This window comes from Psittacula echo, assembly GCF_963264785.1.
Source record: "Psittacula echo genome assembly, chromosome: 2".
Classification (NCBI taxonomy): Eukaryota; Metazoa; Chordata; class Aves; order Psittaciformes; family Psittacidae; genus Psittacula; species Psittacula echo.
Window position 1 is genome coordinate 25,329,465 of NC_137737.1, and position 22,554 is coordinate 25,352,018.

Below are 22,554 nucleotides of genomic sequence, written 5' to 3' on the forward strand. Positions count from 1 at the left end.
CTCAAATCCTGTGTTCGGTTCTGGGCCCCTCACTACAAGAGAGACATTGAGGTGCTGGAGTGGAGCCAGAGAAGGGCAGCGGAGCTGGTGGAGAGCCTGGAGCACAAGTGTGATGAGGAATAGCTGAGGGAACTGGGGGGTTTAGTCTGGCGAAGAGAAGGCTCGGAGGGGGGACATTATGCTCTCTACAACTACCTGAAAGGAGGTTGCAGTGAGGTGGGGTCAGTCTCTTCTCCCAGGTAGCAAGCACTAGGACAAGAGGAAACAGCCTCAAGCTGGGCCAGGGGAGGTTTAGGGTGGCTATTAGGAAAAATTCCTTCACAGAGAGGGTGCTCAGGCATTGGAAGAGGCTGCCCAGGGCAGTGGTGGAATCACCGTCCCTGGAAGTGTTCAAACACTGTGTAGATGAGGCCCTTAGTGACATGGTTTAGTGGTGGTCTTCGCAGCCCTGGGGTAATGGTTGAACCTGATCTTAAAGGTCTTTTCCAGCCCAGTTGATTCTATGATTCAGAGGCAGCTACAGCAAGCTCTGTACACCCAGAATGAGATCAGGCTTTAGGGCAAATGGACAACAACGAAATAAAAATAAAAAAGGCCTGCCTAAAGAGTTCTTCACAAAGTAAGAAATTCTATGACGTAAAGTCCGTCTTTTATGCACAGCTCTGAAACCAAGCTACAGCTAAAACTTGATGCTTCACACACTTGCTAAAATTTTACATCCTCCAAGCAAAGAGTGCAGTGCTAGGTTTAAGTCTCAGACCTTAGAGAGAGAACATCACAAATTCACGTGCATCAGAAAGTGGCAGCACTGGAAAAAAACTGACCTTCTTTTACAGTCCTTTGTCTTACAACAGCTTCCTCAACCTTTTCCAAGTACAGCTTGCTCAGACAATTTCTGGAGGGCTTAGTCTCAATCCTGCCACAGCAGGTTACAGGAGCATAAATTTGTCAGACTAGGGTATTGATGAAATGGAGTTACTGCCTGGAAGACATGGCAAACATCACAAGCACTCAAACAAGAATTGTTTTTGCATAATTGCCCTTTTCTCATTTACTTTGGTATTTTAGAACATCTCCTGGCTTACAGCAATTTGCTCTACTTTTGAAGAGCTTTCCTCTTAAGTGAAGTCTAGCAGTCTTGCTTCTATCTTACACAATACCTTTTCATCACTGCATTTCCTTTGCAGCCATCAACATGTGGCCCAATATGTCCGTCACTTGCCTGACACGTGTTGCATCAGTAGTGTTTCTTGCAGTCGCTTTTAAGACAAATCAAAGGCACAACGCTTATTTCCCTGTTTACCACCTGAGCTAGTCAGCAGCAAAAAGTCTCAAGCTAGTGCCATATTTATAAACTAAGAAAATAGTGGGGTCCATAGCCATCCTGCCAAAACTTACTATTATCTATGCATGAAAAAGCTGCATATGGTATTAACCTGGGAAGTAATAGTCACCACTATCAATGTACAACAATATTCCCACTGATGTTCAGATTGTTACTTTTGGGGTTAGTTTGTGAAAATACTTATTCTTCATCTTTTTCCTCTCACAGCTGGCTTTTCAAGTTTCTTCCTGCAACTTATACAGCTTTTGAAACAATCTGAAAGAAGATTCTAGCACACAAGTGCAAACTTTGACAATAATAGGGTGCAAAATTGCCTCCTTAATACACCATTACATTCCCCTCCCCATAAAACCCCTATAGTTGCTGTTCCATTGAACTGATCTCCACAGACTTAACTGAGATATATGAATAGTAAAAAAAAAAAGCCCTCATTTAAGAACAAGCATTGCTATAAGGCTCCAGTTAGGTATCTCTTTTCCTTCACAGTTTGACCAGTAAGTATAAAAATTAATTCTGCCATACTAATTATAACTCTCAACAGAAATATCTGGTCCATTTATAGAGAAAATATCTTTAGGATATAGCTCAGAATTTACGCATCACACATTAGTCTCCTCTGTCAAAACCAGATCAGCACATCATTATCCTTAAGCTACTCTATTTAGACACGAGTGGTTTTAGTCTATGTCACCTGCACGGGTGGCAGGACCAGTTACCTTAGAACATGATGCTCAGGATGCCATTACTTGACCTAAGGGTCTATCAAGATTTGCAATGACCAATGCGTACAAAATAGACTGGAATAAAGAGACAGAAGTTGTTACCTACAGTGCACTGAAAGTTCATTTTAGTTTGCTCCAGTCCAAAAAAAAAAAAAAGGAAAAGAATGAATTCCAGAAAGTTAGCTTTGCTGATTTAATGGCTGATTTTCTGTGGCACCCGGAGTGTGGGCAGGATTTTCAGAGTGTCCATCAACGTGTTGTTTCCGACGGTGAAAGTAGTCTCTAATACTTTCAGCTAAAAATGCAGTACTTGCAAGAAATCCAAATACCTGTGAAAGCAAAAGGAATAGATGATTCTAAAATGTGTAAACATTAACAGTATTCTAACATTGTTTGGAGAGATTTGCTGGACTATTTCCATACGTTCATAATGTTTATGTAAGAAGATTACAGTCCTCTTTAAATCAGGAGTTTCAGATCAGAAATCATAATTCTAGCACACTTAATGCAAAAGTTTTTTAAGTTCTCATTTTCTTAATCAAGTGTGAAACTTACAATATGTTCCAAACAGCCCTTAATAGTAAAAGTATATTAATTTTATTGCAAAAATTAGTTATTAAAGCAGCATGGCACAGGTAGTAGAGCTATCTCCAAGAGATAGCTGCTGATTAAAGGGATTATGTGAAGAAGAGAACCACATGGAAGGTGAAGGGCCATCAGATCTGCAGAGCCTAAGCAAATCCTTACTGGGTTAGCAAGGGGACGATGTAATGATATTCTGTTAATGATATTTCATTATTAGACATGGCAAGATAGGGGTAAGGAGAAGGCTGACTTTACCAGCTTCTTTCAAACAAGGAAAGAAACATATACATTATTCTAATTTTACAAGACTGGTTTGCCCCAAAGCAATTTGACACTAGTAAGTCTTAAATCACAATAGTCTTTGTTTTCCCAGTTCCAGAAAATAGTAACCAGAAAACCAGAACACAATCCTAAAAGATTTTATACTCAAACCATTAGGTGCGAATGGATCAACATCACAGAACATGACTACACAAAAATGAGTATCTCTAATAGCTCCTTCTGCCTGTGCACAGAATTATTCTTTCTTTTCTAACTCATTTTTTCTCATTCAAGAAGAAAACTCAAAATTTGATCTTTTAATCTCACACATTCACAATTCCAAGGTTATTCAACAGAAGTGCCAAATGAGTGAGGAATTGACATCCACAGCATCCCAAAGCCTCTTCAGTGTCTTGCTCTGAGCTCCTTCAGTGTTCCCTAGGAGACGCATGCCCTGTTGTTCTATTTCTGGCACTGAGGGAACTGCTGCTCTTACTGCAGCCTTTGCAGGTCAGCATTCTCCACATACGCTTTATAAGGCCTGGCAAAAGACGTGGTTTTCTTGCTGACTTCGTGAGGGGTGGAATTATGAAGGACAATTGAGGGAAAAGGAGGCATTTCAGAGACGGGATGTGAGAACTGAGTAAGCTATGAGAGATGCCAACATCAAAATGATGGAGCCAAAGCAGTGAGATCTGAGGAAGCCAGAAGCAAGCTGCAAATGCTGAGGAGCTGCAAGTGGATGCAGAGCTTTCCAGCAATCCTGAGAAATGCCTGCTTTTTGGATTTCCTATGGTAAGTTTCTGGGAGGTCTGAAGTAGCTAATTCCTCCTGAAAAATCATACTGTGCTGAGTTCTGTTCCCTGCCCAGTTTCTTCCCTGTAAATTGAGTAGTTTAGAGGGCAGAGAAATTCACATACAAGATAAATACAAGGTAAATCATGCAATTTGAAGACTTACGCATGCAGCTTTTCCAGCAGCAGACTCAGAGCTGGTAGCACCAAGTGCTGTTGTTGCTACCAGAAAACAGACACCTATGGCTGACACAAGCCAAATGTTCTGCAAATATAAAAAGATGCATGTTACAGAATTGTTGATATTCTACCTTAAAAAGAACAAGCATCATAACAGCAGCTGAGTTAATCCCACCAGTGAACTTATGCTTTGAAACTCTCGTGCTAATATAAGCTTCAGAAAAATATATTTTACAACTACATCCCAAAAAACATTCAACATTAACAACTATTTAAAAGAGCCTGCATTAGATACGCCCCTGGTTTTGTCTTCTGCAAGAACTCCATTCATTTGATCTAACTTCTTTCACAATCAAATTCAAGCTCACGTCAACCATTATTCCCCTATGTAAAGCATCTGGGAAATCAGAAACCTCATTCAAATCTCATTCAAATCATTCAAATGCTCATTCAGATCTCTTACTACACTCCCTTATCTGTATTCTTCACATAAAAAAAATCCTACTGTTTGCTCTGATGACAAATAGGAAGGGACGCTCGTAGAACAGTACAATATTCTTACTGACATTACAAAGCACCTTTGTGCCACTGTTGGGTCTTCTGAAATACAAAAGAGCATAAACTGTAATGAGTATGACTATTATAAAAAGGAGCTAGGCTATACCAATTAGGAAAATAGATAAACAGGCAAGTTAAAAGTATCATGCTGGCAGTAAAGTGTGCTCCATATAGGTGCATAGATGTGACGACTATGCAGTAGTATTAGTCTGTGTGAGAAACTTCCACACAGGTCCTAAAATCCTGCAGTTAACCACCACAACAATTTTGAAAAGTTGTCAATATAAAAGGGACTCTCAAAGTTGATTTATTCTTTAAAAATAATCTGCTTTAATCTACCCTTTAAATAGAGAATAAAAGGAGATCCATTCTGCATAGCCTTTTTACTTCAGAATAGTCTTTCAGCACTTATAAGATTTGTTAAAAAAAAATAAAAATAAATTAAATCCTTACCACATTCCCTACTTTATCTTTCCCAAATACTTCATATGCGTTAGTGCAATACACACACAGGATCAGGAGGCTCAAAAGAAAGGCAGCGCAGCTTATGAATTCAAAGAAGTAAAGCCCACCACAGTTGATACAATTCTCCACCATTTCTTCACAAATAACAGCCAGAAGAGAGAGAATCTGCAAACAAATAACATGCTTGAGTTGGATCAAGTCTCCAACATCTTACGCAAACATTAATATAATATGAACATCAATAAAGGCAGCTGTAAGGAAAATCCTCCATGTACAAAGAACCCAGTAAAATTCTGCACTATTTTCTTACAGGCAGAAATAATTATTTCATAAGATCATAGCATAGTTTGGGTTGGAAATGACTTTAAGATCACACAGTTCCAAGCCCCCTGCAATGGGCAGGGACACCTCACACTGCACCATGTTGCCCAGGGCTCTGTGCAATCTGGCCTTGAACACTGCCAGGAATGGAGCATTTACCACTTCCTTGGCAACCTGCGCCAGTGCCTCACCACCCTCACAGTAAAGAACTTCTTCCTTATATCTAACTTGAACTTCCCCTGTTTAAGTTTAAACCAATTAACCCTTGTCCTATTGCTACAGTCCCTGATGAAGAGTCCCTCTCCGGCATCCTTGTACCCCCCTTCAGATACTTGGAAGGCTGCTATGAGGTCTCCATGCAGCTTCTCTTCTCCAGGCTGAACAGCCCCAACTTTCTCAGCCTGTCTTCATGGTTTTTACTTGCTCTTAAAGTTGGTCAGTAAACTACATTCAGATGAGCTGAGCACACATCACCTAATACAGGCTTCTTGATTAGACAGTCAAGATTCACAATTTGTGGGTTTGTGCAACTGTCAGTTGGAGGCAGATGAGGCAGGCAGCATGGAGGGCACACATCCTGCTCTGAACAGGCTCAAATGCTACTGCTCACTGCTTACAACTGCATTTAATTTTAAATGCATTTGGGTCCAGGGCTGAGGGGGAAACTGGACAGCACTGACACAGTCAGCTCCCTCCCTGAGAGTTTACAACTGAAGTTACCACCCTTGTTAACACTTCAAAGAAAGCATATGTACCTAATAACTCAGTAACAACAGCAGCTCAGCTGTACTTGCAGGAACCAAAATTTTAAGCTATGCTGGACAGTGTTTAAGCTATGCAGAAGCTTATGTTCACCTTCATGCTACAGTGTGTTTTGAGGGAATAATGCAAGTTCATTCCTATACAGTCACCATTCATCTGCTGCTGAATTTTCTATTTCAGTGTACAGGAAGGAATACTGCTTTATTTAAATGTTCTCTCATTTTGGCCACTTCTTGCTTTTCCTTGATCCCACAGTTGACACAGCATTATAGTAAGGAGTTCACAAAATTAAAACAAGTAGTAGTAGTAGTAGTAGGAATCAGACTCTGTCATAAAATTGAGACTGATACAAGGATGATGATCATACTTTTAATAAAAGTATATTTTAATAAGAGTATAAGAACATATTTTTAATAAGAGTATATAGGCAATAATGAAGCTGATGGGCTTTCTTAAATAATCACATTCTAAAATTCAGAATTGTTCTTGAAAATAACCACCAGCCTTGGGTTTCAGTTTTCTGACAGCAAAAATAACAACAATTTAGCACGTGGGAACTGTAAACTTCCCCAGCTAAGCCAGACCATGCAAAACACTTCAAAGCATCATGTTTTCAAAATGCTGATCACAAAGTAAACAGGATCTCAGAAAGGGAGAGAACCTGAGCTGGGAAACTGCAATATTACTATCAGGCCTCCACATACTTCCCTTCTGTCCCGCAGCAGCTAGCAAAGCAAACTCCTCAGCAGCCCTCACACCTAAGCCAGTGACTACAGTGGGTGAGGAATGTGTTGAACTCTAAATTTTCAATCTTTAAGTGTCATTTTCATTTCAAAAGATTTGCTTTCAGCTGTGTCTAATCACTTTCCATTTCACATTTTCCACAAGGTCAGCTAAAGTGAGAGATACGTTTTCAGGTATAGTTCTAGCTCTTTTTATTAACACTGAAAACTGAATGCCATTCCCTTCACTTAGGATGCAACAGTACAGAAAGGAAATAAACCTCCCCTTAAAAGAATTTATAGGCCCAGATAACCATAATATGAACCAAATAACTGAAAAAACCCTTCTCCGCTGAGTATACAAACAAGTAGAAAAAAAAGTCTCACTCAAGAGAAAAGCTATAAAGGGTTCAGTATAAAACACATGAGATTTAGCAAGTGGAGTCCTATGTGGGACTTGTCCAAGTCAATATTCATTTTTTGTTGATAAGCTGAATAACAAAAGAGAGTACATAATTAAAAAAGCTTTGGCTTCAAGAACTTCCATTAAAGTAGTGTATCAGCAGCACATTTATAAGCTGCCAGAGAACTCTGCTTGGGTTTCTTAACTTGCTTCTTGATATCACTATGAGAAACAAAAGGCATTACTCTGTTTTCCTACTACAACAAAAGAATAGTTTTAAATACCACTAAAAGAATAGTTCCTAACTTCAGTTTATATGCTTACAGCTATATAATATAGCAAGAAGTTTTTACTAGTATTAGCCAGATTACTGTCTCTAGTACTCATCTGCATTTTAGTTACATCCTGCCATTAGATATAGTGCCGCTTTCACCAAGCCAGAAGATTCCACATTTCATTCAGTTTCCCAAGAACTGTTCTGCCAGAGATCCAACTTTGTCCATCAGCATTAGTCCTGGGATGAGTGCAGGCCTCTACAGGCTTACATGAAGCAGCCAAAGCTCCTTCCGTTTTTTTTTTATCTGCCTTCTCCACACCAATCCCATAGAGATCCCTAACAGGCAATGCCCAGAATATCACTACTGCTTCTGCCAATAAAGAGTGAAAAGGGGCAGGTCAGCAACTCCTCATTTTCTTGAGAGCAAAACCTGGGCAGAGTTTCTTTCACCCTAAAGCCCAGGGCAAGACCTGAAGACAAGAACCAGCAGCTGCCACCTTCCTTCTCTCTTGTCCAGAGCCCTGCACTGCCAGCACTGGTGGGCAGGCAGAGCTTACTCAGCACATGGGTCAGGGCACAGCTCAGAGCCTGCCCTGGCTGCATGGTGGAGACACAGTTTTTAGTCCTACCTGTCCATATGTACACCATAAATCAAACATCTTCATCTGCCCCTTACTAGCAAGAAGTTATTCATTAATACTGACATTAATGTTGAAAGTTTCTACACAAGTGTCAAGTGTCTAAAGTAGATTTAGCAAGTGAAAGGCTACAAATGAGTGCTATGGAAATAAAGCATATCAATGAGCTTTCCAGCAGGCCTGTGAAAATGCTCAGCAGTGCTATTCCCAGTACAGAATCTTCTCATTCAGATGGGTGCATGTACTAATCCTGTAAGTCTCCACATTCAGGACTTCCTACTATAGGAAGAGAACAACTTAGAAAAAGAGATGTTTAAGACTGAATTACAATTTTCCTTTCCAGTTAGGGCATTTTAGGTAAAGTCAAACAATAGTTGATGACAAGGATTTCTGCTTTAGATAAGAATTTGTTTCTATCTCAATCTTGGCACAATATGTGCTGTGCCATTTACCTTTGTGCACAATCTGAACCAGACATGGATTAACAAAAACATTTGACCTATTAAAAAAAAAAAAAAAAAAAAAAAGAAGAAGAAGAAAACAATATAGAAAACATGGGTTTGGTCATGTCTATAATGAAGACCACCGATTTTCTAAGCGCAATGCCCCATTCCACAGTCCACACGAGTGATTATCAGTGCATAATCACAGTAACTGCCACTATTCTTGTGACACAAAGCTAATAGATGTTAATGACCAGCATCATTGCTGGCATTTCCAAAAATTATCACTCTCCCAAAACAGGAACATTTTTCTTACTGCAGATACTGAGGCTTCCACCTTTAGGAATTTCTGAGGATGTTTAAAGGGTTTTGACTAAGAACTCCAAGATCTGTGCATTTTGATAAAGGGATACAAAAAAGGAGGGGGAAAATGTTGGAAATTAGGAGGGTGAATGACTGTAACTCCATTTTCATTTTCCTCTCATTGAAGCATAGGTGTAGGCCATAAACTGCTATTGCTAATTCTTTAGAAGCATATCAAGCAGCTGTTCATCCTGTTCAGGATAACCGTATTTTTCCTTTTTTTCCTACCCAGAAAGCTCTTTACATAATGTCTCTGTTCAGGTAAACAGTTTAAGACTTTGGTACACCAGTACATTTGTGTAACTGACAGTTTTAGTTGGTAAACCTACTTACATAAACACTCTGTTTGTCTGAGAGCAACAGATCTGATCTGATCTAGCTACAGATCTTACCTTATGAATAGTAGTTGATGTAAAAGTTTATGTCCTATTTTATTTACTTATTTAAATCATTCTCAGGTGTGATTTTTTTTTTTTATTATCTCAAGACAACAGTCTTTTTGGCAGTTTTACTGTTACTTTTACAAGGATTTAAGAATACTACATTTCTGGCTGAGGGCTCTGACTGTGTGTGAGACAAAGTTTAAAAACCAAACATCCCCTTTTCTGCAATGCTGCAGTAATGAGAAAGGGTTGGAAATCACCTAAATTCCCCTGAACATGAGACATCTGACTAAAAAGCCACTTTGCTGCTTGAAAAATGTATCCTAACAGATACTTAGGGTCTGCTGCCCTTTCTTTCCCGCTGTAGATTTCACTGCCTCTCCACCAGTACTCAAGAATGATGCTCCTTGTATTCCTATCAGCAGTCACACTGGCCTATCTCTGAGCACAGAACAGACAGCAGTCTGAATCATGTGCCCAGCTGCTGAATCCGTTCAGCAATAACTTTCCTGAGCAAAACACAAGTAGGATGCAAGTCTTCTATTTCCTAGTGGGCACAGGACCGTCCAACATGAAGTGATGTACTGCAATGTCTCATACAATAGGCCACCATCAACACTGCACGTTTCTAGAGCAATTTTCTACCACAAATCATGGCAGAAATGAGTGCTCTGATTTTAGCAGAGTTAGTGCAGCATGAAAAGCTTATAAATGGGCTGCTGGAGCAGCAAGAGAAGGAGGTTAGGATCTGACAACTGAGCAAGCCCTTCCTAGTTTTACTGTCCTACCCTGAGATCCAACCAAAGGTTTCTGTCTCCTGTTTTGAATCCAACATGGCCCTAAGAAGAAAATACAAAGTTTCCTGAGAGATTTCTCTCTGATTTTAAACCATTATGACAGCAGGCAGCTGCACGGCAGCTTGTATAAATAACCATCAATGTCACAAACCTTAATCAACCAACCATCAGATGTCAGCATCTGCTCTGGTAGTTAGAACATGAAACAGGAACAACCCCGTTACTTCCCCACCTTAAACTAATCTGAACCTGTAGAGATGACGGCACTGTAAGAGACTACATCTACTTTCCATCTAAGTTACAAGTCTGCTCAGCTTTACTGACCAACAACAACGGCAGGCTTTGCTTCTGCAACGCCTGAAGTCAGGTTTCCTGGTGGAGCGCGCCCTTTCCTGACGGACAGGCATAACCAACTAACAACCTGAAATTATATCCACCTTTCCCGGCCTGCACTTTACCAGGGCAGTTTCATTGGTAAGCGGTGGGAGACTGCGCTGAAGCTGGATGTTTCCATAACGCACTCGTTCCTGTCCCAGCGCTGCCCTGTGGCCAAGCAGGGACACCTGCAGAGCAGGTGGGTGGAGCAATGACACGGCGGGACCGCGCCCAGCCGGCGAAGCGGAGCGCCGCCCGCTGTTCTCCTCACTTGTACGCCGCCGCCGCCAGGCCCCGCGCACCCCGGTGAGGCTCTCGGCCTCTCCCCGCCTTTCCCGGCAGCCATTCTGACAGTGGGTGCTCGCTGCGCGCAAGGCCCGGCGCGTCCCGGCCACCGCCTGTGGAAGCGCGCGGGAAGCCCGTCCGCAACCGCCACGCTGGCCTCGCTCCTCTCCGGGCTGAGGAGAGCAGGGCAGCGGCGTGGAGCGGGACGACTCACCACTTGGAGCGCTTTGGCCGGCAGCCGCCATCCCCACAGGTGCCGCAGGGTACATCCGAAGCAGCGGGAGGGTTTGGCCTGCGGCTCGGTGGTCTCGTTGTAGACGTTGCCGTTGTCCATGGCCGCGCCGCCGCCGCCTGCCAGTTGAGGGAAAGAGAAAGCAAAAAGGCGGCGGCAGCAGCAGCGGAGGAGAAGGAGGAGGTGGAGAAGGCGGCGGCCCGCCTAGCCAAAGGCGTGTCCCGTAGCGGGCGCTCTCGCGCTCCCCGGTGGCCAGTGGGAGTGGGTGCCGAGCGCTGCGGGAGGCGGGCGAAGCAGGGCCGGGCCAAGGGCGGCGGCGCAAGGTCCCCTCGGGCCTTTTGCTGCTCTCTGCTTCGTAAGGCAGCTTATTAAGAAGTTTACAAGATTATACCCTCCTGTTGCCACACGAGATTACGGTATGAGGAGGGTTTTTTAAACCAAACCTTTCTCTGCTATCAGTCTGATAAAACATTAGCATCCCTGAGTCTCTACTAATATACTTCCATTCCTTTGCTCAGATCAGCTTTTAAAATGTAATAAACTTAAATGTTTAATTTGCTGATCAAGTAAAGTTTGTGTATTATACGGCTATAGGTTTTGTAATGTTGATATTGAGTGAATGGATTTAAGTTTTGTGTAAGTGTCAAACTGATACAGAGGGCTTGATATAAGAAACGCCAGTGCCTGGGAATATAGAGTTAAAGTACTTTAAGTCTGTGGAATTTAGGGGCCCCACTAAACATGAGTTAATTGTTTTACACTAGCCTTCTAAAGTATAACATTTCACACCATCCTTTCTACTTATCAGACAGAGCCGTCCAAACATTTGCTACCTTGAGATACTCCTTGCCTGCCCTTTCCTGCAATAAATTTTGCAGGAAGGTCACCCTGTTCTAAATCTTTGCTAGTTAACAGAAGAATTATAGATATGGCTGGTTTCAGCTAATTGTGTGACTACTGGGGGGTCCAACTGTGCCAAAGGTGAAAAGTTTAAGAAGAGGAAGACTCGTTTACTTCATCGTGAAGACCCCTACTCACAAGAGGAAGACTCATTTACTTCATTCTCAGATCCTCGCCCATGACCAGGGGGAGGCACTGCGCATGTGCAAAGGACCTTTTAGCTCATTATAATACGAAGCGGGGATAGATCATGAATATGTATAGACGTGTAACTTTAGAGGATAAATGTACTGGGAAACAACACTGAGGTGTGCGTCTTTGGTGGAGCGGAGACTCCCCTGCGCACCCAGCGCTGCTTGCTTATTGCCTCTTACCCTTAAACAATCTAAATAAAATAAATATTTGGAATCAGTCGTGGCTAAGACTGAATTTTTATAACAAAAAGAAGCTACAGCTTTTGGTGCCTGCAGAAGAGCAGATCGAGTCCACTGTATGCAAGCAAAGGTGTGTTAAGTTCACTTTTATATTATTCATGTTTTATCCACAGAACTATTACTATCCTTTATAGGCAAGTTCAGTTATACTTCACTTACTTAAATCCAGTCAGATACAATCTACTGACCGAAAAGACGGCAATTTCCTTTCTTAACCATAGCTGTATACATGCTGAGGTGACAGAGCAGGCTGTTCGGGCACTGTCTTCGTTTCAGAACCACACAGTGAAGTGGAAAGATGTGTGACTCATGAGGTAGGTGCTATTTTTAACTCCACCAAGGGCCACCGTTAACTGCACAGATGGGACAGTATGAGCCAGATAAATGCAGTCAGGCCATGCTGCGTGCTGAACACCTACCAGCAGGCTGTGTGCATCGCCTCTCCCAGTAAGACGTGCAGGGTACCCAGGCAGGATGGTGCAGAATTGTCTGTGCCATAAACAATGTCTGGCTGCAGGAACTGGCTTGACAGGCAAATGGGTAGGGCAGGCTCTGTAATTCCCAAGGCATGGGAGTTTTTGCTAAAATAAGTAAGGCATCACCACGGGTGTGCCCTACCTTCTGCCCATGGGGGTTGGAATGAGTTTAACTGCAGGACTGAGCAGGTAGTCATTTACTGTTACCACCTATGAGTCCCCAGTGCCTTCAGTACCTTTTCTTTGTATTAGTACATTATAAATAAGATTACATTACATGGCTGGCATCTCTCTTCTGATGGAAATAATCTTTTTGTTTTGTTTTCTTCCTTGATAATATCTCAAAACTGGCTGAATAGCTCTAAAGCCAAAAAGTGTGTGTTTAGGCTATGCAGTGGTTTGAGAGAGACAGGACTTAATGACAGGACAGGACAGGAGATAGAAGCAAGATAGTTCTTTTAAGGTGTTTGGTAGCATCTGAGGCTATTTAGTAGTTGTTTCCTTTTGAATCATTACCAGTGTCTTAACGCAACATTGATAGATCATGAACATAATATTAGTATTGAAGACTGCTCTTTAAGGAGTCACAGAAGAGCAAGACCAGCCTACAAAAGATAAAATATATGGCAACATTTTCTAGTTACTGCTGTCTTTAAAAGTTGTTTTTTCCTGTTCAGGCCTTCTCCAGGAAATACATATCAATGATGCATGAATTATAAAAGCTAGCTTGCCATTTCAAGCCTAACTTATTAGGTCACTTCATTTATTTATGACTTGGAGGTTTTCCAAAAACAACAGCAAAGCTACAGGAAATGTAAGATCATGTGACAGAGAAGGAATGAAAACTGGACAGCAACATAGGACCTGATAGCTTAAAAATGCTTCAAGCATTATGTTAAAACATACAAATACTGCTATTCACACAAACTGCAGTGGTTCTTCACCCTTTTCATCAGCCCTGCCTTGAAAGTATAAAATTCTTTAAGGAGGAAATGCAAATCACAACACCAGTTGTGATAAATAACAAGCCTGCTTAATGCAGATAACTACAATTATCTTGCTGTGATGTAGTGGAAATCCCATTCCAGACATACATCTATGCATTTCCTTCTGTTTATGTGCTGCACTTCACAGAGTTTTCCAGAAATTTAGGTCTTTCTTACCCTTCCACGGCCTCTGCTGTAATGGCAGGACAAGACACAGTGGCAGAGAAGCAGCCCTGGAGTTAGATCGTGAGCTACAGTAACATGTCCAGGCAGAGTGGGAGATCAGTGGAAACAGGTTAATGACAGGTGACTTACTTTTCTAAGCACCATCCAACCTGGCCTTGAACACTGCCAGGGATGGGGCAGCCACAAATTCTCTGGACAACCTGTGCCAGTCTCTCACTACCCTGTGGTAGTGAACATTTTTTCCCCTAATATCTAATCTAAATCTACCCTTTTTCAGTTTAAAGGCTGTAAGGTTTTTAAAGGTTAGTTTATAAGGGGCATACAGGCCAGGACTGCATCACTGTTTCCAACAAGTGATGCCCTGTTGGCTCACTGGCACTAGCATGCTGTGTTACAGGATGACACCAGAGCGTAAGTCCCTCACACTCAGAACTGGCAGCAGGGCTCCACTGACCTTATGAATGAACAGTCTCCTTTTCCCATGTTCCTAAATGCAGCTATGGGATTTTTTGCCTGTTTTCTCAAAAGGCAAGGGAAGACAGAAGTAGAGGAATGGGAAAGCAACTGAAAAGCCCAAACCACTGAAGGAGCCAGGCCCGGTTTCTTTAGAAGGGTGGTGAGGTTTTATGCTACTGCACAACTTGGGGAGCTCCACTGAAGTTAGCCAGTCAGAGGCACAGCTTTCTCTCTGGCCTGGCTCCCACACAGGCACCTCAAGAGCTTTTGTTCATGACTCTTGCCCTGTGTGTTACATGAAGTAAATACAGGATGACTAAATGGAATATTCCAAGTACTGCAACAACAGCTCAGAAAAAGACTTGAATGTGTTGCATCTGCTGAAGTGTCTTCAGCTCTGGAGACTCTATTTTTGGGTTCAGTATTTTAACTGAACTTCAGAAGCCCTGATCACCATACTAACATGCTAGAATGTGTAATTTTTAAACAGCTGAAGATGAAGAATTGGCATTTTTAGCAGCTATTTCCGAGTATCCCTTATGGCACAAGAGAAGAAAATCCCTTGATTCAACACATTTCCCAAACGCAGGGTTAGGCCAGCTCTTGTCAATGTCTGCATGGCATGGAGCACAAAGCTGTGAGATTCAATAGGCAGCAGTTCTGCAGCTGCATGTGTCTTACTGCAAATTAAGTTTCCTCCCTAAGAAGAGACTTCAGCCCAACAGGTACTTGCATTTCAGATGTATTGCTAGGAATTTAAGGTTAGTGCAGTATGGTGATTAGTCCATTTAACCTAGAAGTCACCTGCACATTTTGGAGACTGCTATTTTCAAATGAAAAATATGAACTGTCTGGAAATGAAGTGGCCTTTTACTTGGAATTTTCAAGCTTAAAATCCACAGAACAGCTTTATTACAATCAGTATACTCAAAGAACTGATATAGGAACATGGAAGAGAGAAGAAGGAAGAAGAGATTTGTGAAATTCCCCTAAACCAGTTTAGTTTGAAGTGAATCAGCTCTTTGTCTACCCAGAACTAGCCCTGAAGGTGTAAAGGAATTTATTTAGTTTATTTATGTTGCAGTGTTTTTGCAGTATTCACACTGCAAAGCATTTAAAAAGTGTTAATTGCTCTTTATCAAAAAATCATCCCCTGCAGTTCTTGTATTACCCCTTTGCTTTCTGCATCTTGTGTGGTAGACTGAAAACTTTGTACCAAGTAACACTGAAGTATTAAAGGCACACAAGAGTGACTGGAAGGAAAATTATTTATACCATTACTCTTTTTAAAACTGGGGTCATCACAAATCTAACCCATCCTCAGCTTTGGTGGTGAAATGGCAGTAAGTATCCCTGACAAATTAGCTTTATTCAATTTATTTCTTACTTGCCTGACTTGTGAAGGAAGGAAACCAGAAAGAAAGATGGACTGGTATAACATATCTTGTGAAAAGGGCCTCCTGTCACAAAGACTTGTTTTACATTATAGTTCTGGTAAAACCCACCTTAGTTGCCTACTCTCATCAAAGCAGAAGGTAACTCAAGAGAGCAAAGCAACCAGCTCAGTAGTCTTGGTCTTACCAGACAGAAACAAGCCAATGCCATCAAGTTACACAGAAACACATTCTCTGATGTTTCCCTTTTGTGATAAAGATACCCTGAAGTCTTTTTTTAACTCCCAACAGTATGAGCAGGCTGCAGAGAGTAAGCAGTGGTAAGAAAATTTGAACTTGAGATTTTGGAGGGAAGCAGGTTGCTTTAATCTTGTAGAATGAAAAGGCATGTTAGGGACACAGCCTCCTTGTAAATAACAAAACAAAACCGAAAAGAACAAAAGAGCCATCAGTTTAGGGAAGACATAAACTTAGAAGCTTTAAATATGCAGAAGTAAAATTTTCCAACCTTATTTTGAGAAGTGAAATTATGAGTCGTAAGTCATGTTTTCCCCTGTCCCAGCCTTCACAAAAAAAGGGCACCCAATGCAATAGTTCTTAACATATTGCATGTCTAGTTTTCTAGCTTTGTTAAGGTGCTGTGCTTTGAGAGATGCTGAAACGAATAAAAGATTGCAGAAGCTAAAGTTTCCATTCAAAAACTTGGAGAGTACCAACTAGTTTAAGATGTTGCCCTCAAATCCAGTTTCACCCTACCACCAGATACCACTGCAGCTGTAGGAGGAAGGGTGGTGGTGACGATTCAGACAGGACTTATACTTTCAAGCGCCTTTCAAATTCTGTATCAAATTCCCATACAGAATCTAGAGAAGTGCTCTGATGCTGGTGCAGGCCATGCATCCATGATTGGAAGCTTTATTTTTTTTCCTTCAAGACATAATTTATCCTATACAGTTGTTCATCAGCAGGTCATGCATTGCCCCATGTGCCACCCTTACTGAATCATTGCAAAGCAAAAGTTTATTAGGACTCCATTTTGAACAACTAATCCATAGTTGATCTCTACTGAAACTTTTCAGTTCACAATTCCATCCTTAGAGTCAATTTTAACAAGTATGTTTAAATTTAGGGAGCTCAATGGACAAAAGAATATGTGTTGTTCTTGAGTAAACTTAGGAAGAAAATATAGAAGTAATTCACTAGACCCACTACAGAGTGCAGGAATTGGAGGAGAAGAGCACCACCATGTGCAGAATAAAGATGATTTGCCCCCTCCTCTTCAGACTTTTCAGAAGTTTTCTAAATAATCAGAGAAATTAACATAAGACTTAGCAATTTAAAAAACTCGAAAGCTGAGCTCATTAAAGTCTCTCAGCTTGGACACTTGGTCAGGATAAGCTTTTCAGGCTTCCTATTCATTGGCTATCAGTAGAAATCGACCACAAATTTCACACTAGACAGCAAAGTGATGCTTGATGTTTGTGTACTGAAAGCTTAGACCAAGTCCTAACCTCAGTCAACTACCTCTCAGACAATATACTGGAGGCATCAGCAGGATCCTTGGTGTAAGTAGTGTGCTTTTAACACACAGCACAGCAGAAACCACCGACCTTGGATAAGCCAGTTTTACTCCTAGGAACAAACATCATTGACTTACCTACTTTCTCCCAGAAACAATGTTTAAGGAAGTTTAAATATCTACCAGTGATATTATTCACTGAGAGGTAAAATATAAAAAGCATGGTTTATGACATTTTATACCACATCCTTATGTTTCACTGTAGATAAAAAAAGGAACACCATGGCTTCAAGGAAAGTTAGTTAAATTTGAATGCAGAGAATACTTTATTAACTGATTACAGTTTTGATGACCAATTTTTAACCATAACTAATGTGGGAGACATTAAGGCTGAGCCATATATATATAGACAAATCTGGATACTGATAATCTGTACATTTAACCTCTGCTTTTTCTTTACACATCTGTTATTCAGTGTTTGAAATTAATCAAAGAGAAAAAAAAAAAAAAACAAAACCTGGACACTAATTTAGTCTTATATCTGAATCAGCTTTTGCATGGGTTTTTGAATGCAGTGTAAATCTCAGTTGAGATCAAAGAGATTTTTTTAAGCCATACTCCAAATGAAGTGTTCAAGTATAACTGAAGTGTGTTGTTGTTACAGCTTCGTGCAGTTATTTTTCTCTTCCAAAACCCAGTAGTTCTTCCCTCATGTAGAGGTTAATCTATTTAAGGTAGTCTTAAACTTGCCTAAGAGGTTGGTAAATCAACATAAATTAAGTGCCTGTGGTGTGCATGGGTTTTCCTGCTCTAAGCAGCCCCTATCACTTAGGTGGAGATACTTGCAATTTTACAGAATTATGCTGACTTTTCAACAAAACCCAGAAGAAAATCATGTTACTATTCTTGCCCTGTGGACAGTACTCCTACATAATACGATAACCGTTTCCCAGCTGTATAGCTCCCTTTTGTAAAGTTGGGCAACACATATGAAAGACAGACAGACATCAGCTGTGTTTGGAAAGATATTTCAGTTCTTTAGTTCCAGTCACTGAAGGAAGAGGCAGAGGCAAGTTTGAATTATCCCAGAAAACTCAACAATTGGTTTTATTTGGTGTCTTCAAGATGCTTCACCTTCTGTAGGAGATGTAGGTGTTGTAGGAGAGACCATTTCAGGTTTTCGAGAAATTCTGTCCAGTTCTGCCTGAACATCTGTTAAAACTGGCTTCTGACCTACAGGATAAATGCACATCATCCAGTCATGTTTATGAAACAGTTCTGGGAAAGCCTATAGTATCTTTAATTCTCAAATTGGGCAAATCCTAACTATTGTTACTGCACATTTTCAGTGTAAAGGTGTAAGGCCAAAACCCAAAAGAAATAAAGGAAACAGTAGACAGAAAGTCACACCCTTCTGTATTTTCAGTTTCTCAAAGAAACTTCCATAATTATATATTAATTATCAGTATATGAAGAGTTAAAGTATAAAATACAGAAGTCTACTAAGGCGAGCACTCCTACACCATTTTCTGCATCATATGTGTTTTAAATAAATCTGAATGTAAATCAGGAATTTCACCACAGACCAGTGAAGTCAGTTCAGCGTATGTGGTCAGTGCAGACCTGACACTGTTGCTCATGGGTGCACACAGAACTGCAGGTGGCAAATCCCTTTCTCTCCCCACCCACTTCCTTCCCCCCTAACTTGGAATGGCACAGACATCTCTGCAGTCACACTTAGACCTGATCCAAACTTGGCACACACAATTTCCCCCTCACCCCCCACCATTTTAACTCTTATTCTCCTGTTTAGATTTTTATCCTGCCAGGTTCTACCACAAGAATGAAGAAGAAAATATGGAAAAAGGCAGTGCAGAATATTAAGAGTCTACTGCCATAACGTGTGCTCAAGCTGTGCATATCTCAAGCTGTGAAGGAAAATTCTGATCCACATGGAGTTTTAGCAAGGTCCCAGCATGCTTTCTGAAGATGCAAATTAACAGGAACTATCCTGTTAATGTACTATGCTGCTCTTCAAATGCTTTAATGAAAGCTAATACTGTATCAGAATCAGAGCAGCTAATATTCCAGCAGAGGATTTTCCATAGCTGCTGAGGGGAAAAGTAATTCTCAAATCCTAAACTACTGTCTTAACAGCCAATTTCCAGATTCAAAGAGTGAGTGGCATGGATGACACTAATCACATGACAGCACATACTACGGCAGGCGAAGAGGCTACATCTCAGCCAAACTTACAGCAATTCCTTGAAAACCTAATCCTTTGTGACATAAACTGGCTACACCCTAACCCTTAATTTGCTGCATGTTAGGAAATGTCTGAGAACATTTTTGCTCCTTAATAGTTTAATTCTGCTCCTGAAGTTCCTGCCAAGGCTCTGAACACAATATGTTTCTGGAGTGCTGCCTCTGTCTGCACTGATTCTGCAGTGGAGCTCTCTGCGTCAGCAGCACTTGTGTGAACAATCTCCACATGTAGTTCAGACCAGCACTGTGGACTGGGCCTGCAGCAGGCTCAGGAGTGCTCAAACTTTACTCAGCCAACTGAACTTTGCATTTAAAAAAGGGAAGTGCACACACATAAAAAAATAATCAGTCTACACAAAATGTTAGTGAGAAGTGTTTTCTCTTACTACATCAAAGTAAGCACTAACACCAAGTATCAATGGAACACCAGTGTTCTCATCTAGGTGCTGCACTGCTACCCTCTGGGGAAGTCATTAGGGAAAGTGTCAGAATAAGTATGTTCTTAAGTAATACAGAAACATTTTAATCTGGAATGGCAAGAAGCACCAGAGTAGTCTTGCATCTAGCATTGGAGCACTAACTATTAGGCATTTTTTGATTAATTTGAATCAATAATCACATCATGTAAAAAAGGCTATCAACAGAAAATATGTATTTTTACAGACTATCAACAAACTGAAAGCCTTCATCACATTGGAGCTTGATCACTCCATGAAAATTTAAAATTATTTTAATGCTTACTGTATTGTTAACAAAAATCAACTTAAATTTCAGTTGCAGTATATCTGAATAATATTAAAAGTGGCTTATAGCATAAACCATACTATTGTGATGGTAGGGATCAAAGGCAAAATGAAGAACTTGTGTGGACTTAATTCATGCTTAAAGAGCTACGTGAAGTTTTTCCCGACTCTCAGAGTGCCATAAAAAGGCAACACCAAACTGCTGTGAAATCAAAACCAAATCCTATAGCCCATAAAACATTTAGTCAAATAGTGTTCATACTTCTGAGAAACTATACTAATAGGGATGATCCACCACTCTCAATTTAGAGTTAATCTATCATTAATCATACCTGACTTTTTTGCTGATGGTGTCAAGTTGCTGCCAGCACCTCCAGTGCCACCTCCTCCTGGACTGCCACCAACACTACCAGGGCCACCAGGGGAACTAGTTTTCTTGCTTAGGAGACTATTGAAGAAGTTGGCCAGGACTCCTTCACTAGTAGCTCCAGCTACAAGGGGAGGGAGGAAAAAAAACAAACACAAGACAAAACAGATTTTCTAAGCAAACACTGATTTAGCGTATTAATCTAAATGAGCACATTAAAGAGCAGGCAAAGCACATATTTTACTTCCCTACTACATTTGTGCCCTCATAAGAAAAGGTACCTTTCATATTAGGATCAATTTTTTTTGACCCAGTAGGAATAGGTGTAACACTGGCAACGTTTGATGTTACGGATCTATTTGGTGTCCTAGGAGATCCACCAGGGACTCTTGGAGAGGCATCCTATGCAAAAAAATAAACATTTCCGAAGGTCAATCTGCTACAGAATTAAACCATGCAGTGTAGGTGTACATTAAATGAAGCCTTCAGTTATTTCTCAGTTCCTAATCTTTTTTGTTTTAATAATATAGTATCCCATGCAACTGGAAGGACACAGGATTCCATTTTGCTGATTGTGTATGAGCTTTCACACTTGCGTAACATTCTTAAAAATATTAACTTTAGTGCAACTAAAGCACTAGTGAAGCTTTTCATTTTATCCCAATGAGAAACTTGAACTCAGTTACTCACTGTTACTCAGGAGTGCCTCTGACCATAACGACAATGGCACTAATTAGATCATAGATGAACTACACCAAATTTCTTGGGACGTCACCACATACCACCAATACTCTGGGAAGGACTAAATGCAGCCAGGAGAAAAATCATTACTCATTACTTCAAGGACAAGTCATGTTTGCAGTTCATCTAAAAAAATGAAGCTACCTTTGTAAGATCACATGCTCTCCATTAAACTTTTCTTGCTTTTTAGTTATTTTGCTTGTATTTTAAATGTAGATGGTATCATAGTTTTCATTTGACCTTAATTTTATGCTAGAGTCTTAATATTCCTAGAGAGATAGTGGGAGCCAACTAACTGCTTAGATGCATTCTAACATGAAAAGTAAAGCCATGACATGTAGCCCTTGCTGTCAATACAAGCTGTCATGACTAGCTGTAAGGAAGCATTATTTTAGAGCAGTATACAATGTAGACTTTAAATACCAAGTAGTTTAAAAAAATTAGATTGAAAAATATTTGACAGTGCAATTAAAACAAGCAACCCTCTGTATATATGAACGTGATTCATGTTCACGTGATGATATTTAAGTTTTGTTACTAACCACTGGCCTTCCTGCAGCAGTAGGTGGTTGTTTCGCCAACTGTGACTGCAAAAAACCAAGCAAAGCCATGTAGTGTTAGATATTATTGTGACTAAGAATACAACCCAAAATTTCTATTGAGAACATTGTTAAGTGACACACTGCGTACTTGTTTTATACACAAAAAGTTACCTGCTGCTTCATAAGAAACACTTGGTCATCTTCTGCTACAATTTCTTTTTCATGAACAAACTGCAATACAAAAACATTAACATCATTTTGCCTGAAAGAAAGACAATTATTTCCTTTGATACCCCCTGCTGAATACAACCAAGGCCTTCAGTAATCAAGTAAGTGTGTGAAATACATTTACTGCAGACCACATTTCCTATATTTAAGACCGCTACCTCATGATTCCATTTAAGCTCAGTTAACTAGGAGCAAATAGAAGAATCATTAACAACTTTGACCTGGCAGGCATAAGTCTCCAGATGTACTTGTAGAAAGGACCATTAAAAAGTTCATTAAATTTTTCAATGAAAGAAGAACAAAGGAAATGATTACAAGGCACATTCAGGGGCCTTGGGATCAATAAGAAACAAAGACAGATCCCACCTTCCGCAGCACGCTCACTTCTCTCTTAAGAGGCCCCACC

The 22,554-nt window shown here is 40.6% G+C and overlaps 2 protein-coding genes across 3 annotated transcripts in view; both read right to left on the minus strand.

Moving 5' to 3' along the window:
• Positions 1–1,387: 1,387 nt before the first annotated feature.
• CMTM6 (CKLF like MARVEL transmembrane domain containing 6) lies at positions 1,388–11,021 on the minus strand. The gene is made up of 4 exons (XM_080609598.1): positions 10,894–11,021; positions 4,893–5,075; positions 3,874–3,972; positions 1,388–2,396 (listed from the first exon to the last, which is right to left on the minus strand). Exons 1-4 carry the CDS (start codon positions 11,011–11,013, stop codon positions 2,247–2,249), a joined length of 552 nt encoding a protein of 183 aa, XP_080465724.1. The 5' UTR covers positions 11,014–11,021; the 3' UTR covers positions 1,388–2,246.
• A 6,188-nt stretch (positions 11,022–17,209) lies between these two features.
• The window catches only part of DYNC1LI1 (dynein cytoplasmic 1 light intermediate chain 1), a 29,742-nt gene continuing 24,397 nt past the window's right edge, over positions 17,210–22,554 (minus strand). Inside the window, exons 9-13 of one of the 2 annotated variants that reach the window (XM_080611729.1) lie at positions 22,092–22,151; positions 21,921–21,965; positions 20,919–21,039; positions 20,603–20,761; positions 17,210–18,495 (exon numbers count right to left, since the gene is read on the minus strand). In XM_080611729.1, the coding sequence (XP_080467855.1) occupies positions 18,383–18,495; positions 20,603–20,761; positions 20,919–21,039; positions 21,921–21,965; positions 22,092–22,151 (498 nt within the window). In that variant the 3' untranslated portion in view covers positions 17,210–18,382. The remainder of the gene's footprint in view (positions 18,496–20,602; positions 20,762–20,918; positions 21,040–21,920; positions 21,966–22,091; positions 22,152–22,554) is intronic. The other variant, XM_080611730.1, reaches the window with a different exon arrangement.

Coding starts and splice junctions, on each gene's coding strand:
- CMTM6 (XM_080609598.1), bottom strand. CDS start 11,013: ATGGACAACGGCAACGTCTACAACGAGACCACCGAGCCGCAGGCCAAA. Junction 5,076..10,893: donor CGGCCAAAGCGCTCCAAGTG/GTGAGTCGTCCC, acceptor ATTTGTTTGCAG/ATTCTCTCTCTTCTGGCTGT. Junction 3,973..4,892: donor AAGTAGGGAATGTGGTAAGG/ATTTAATTTATT, acceptor TTATATTTGCAG/AACATTTGGCTTGTGTCAGC.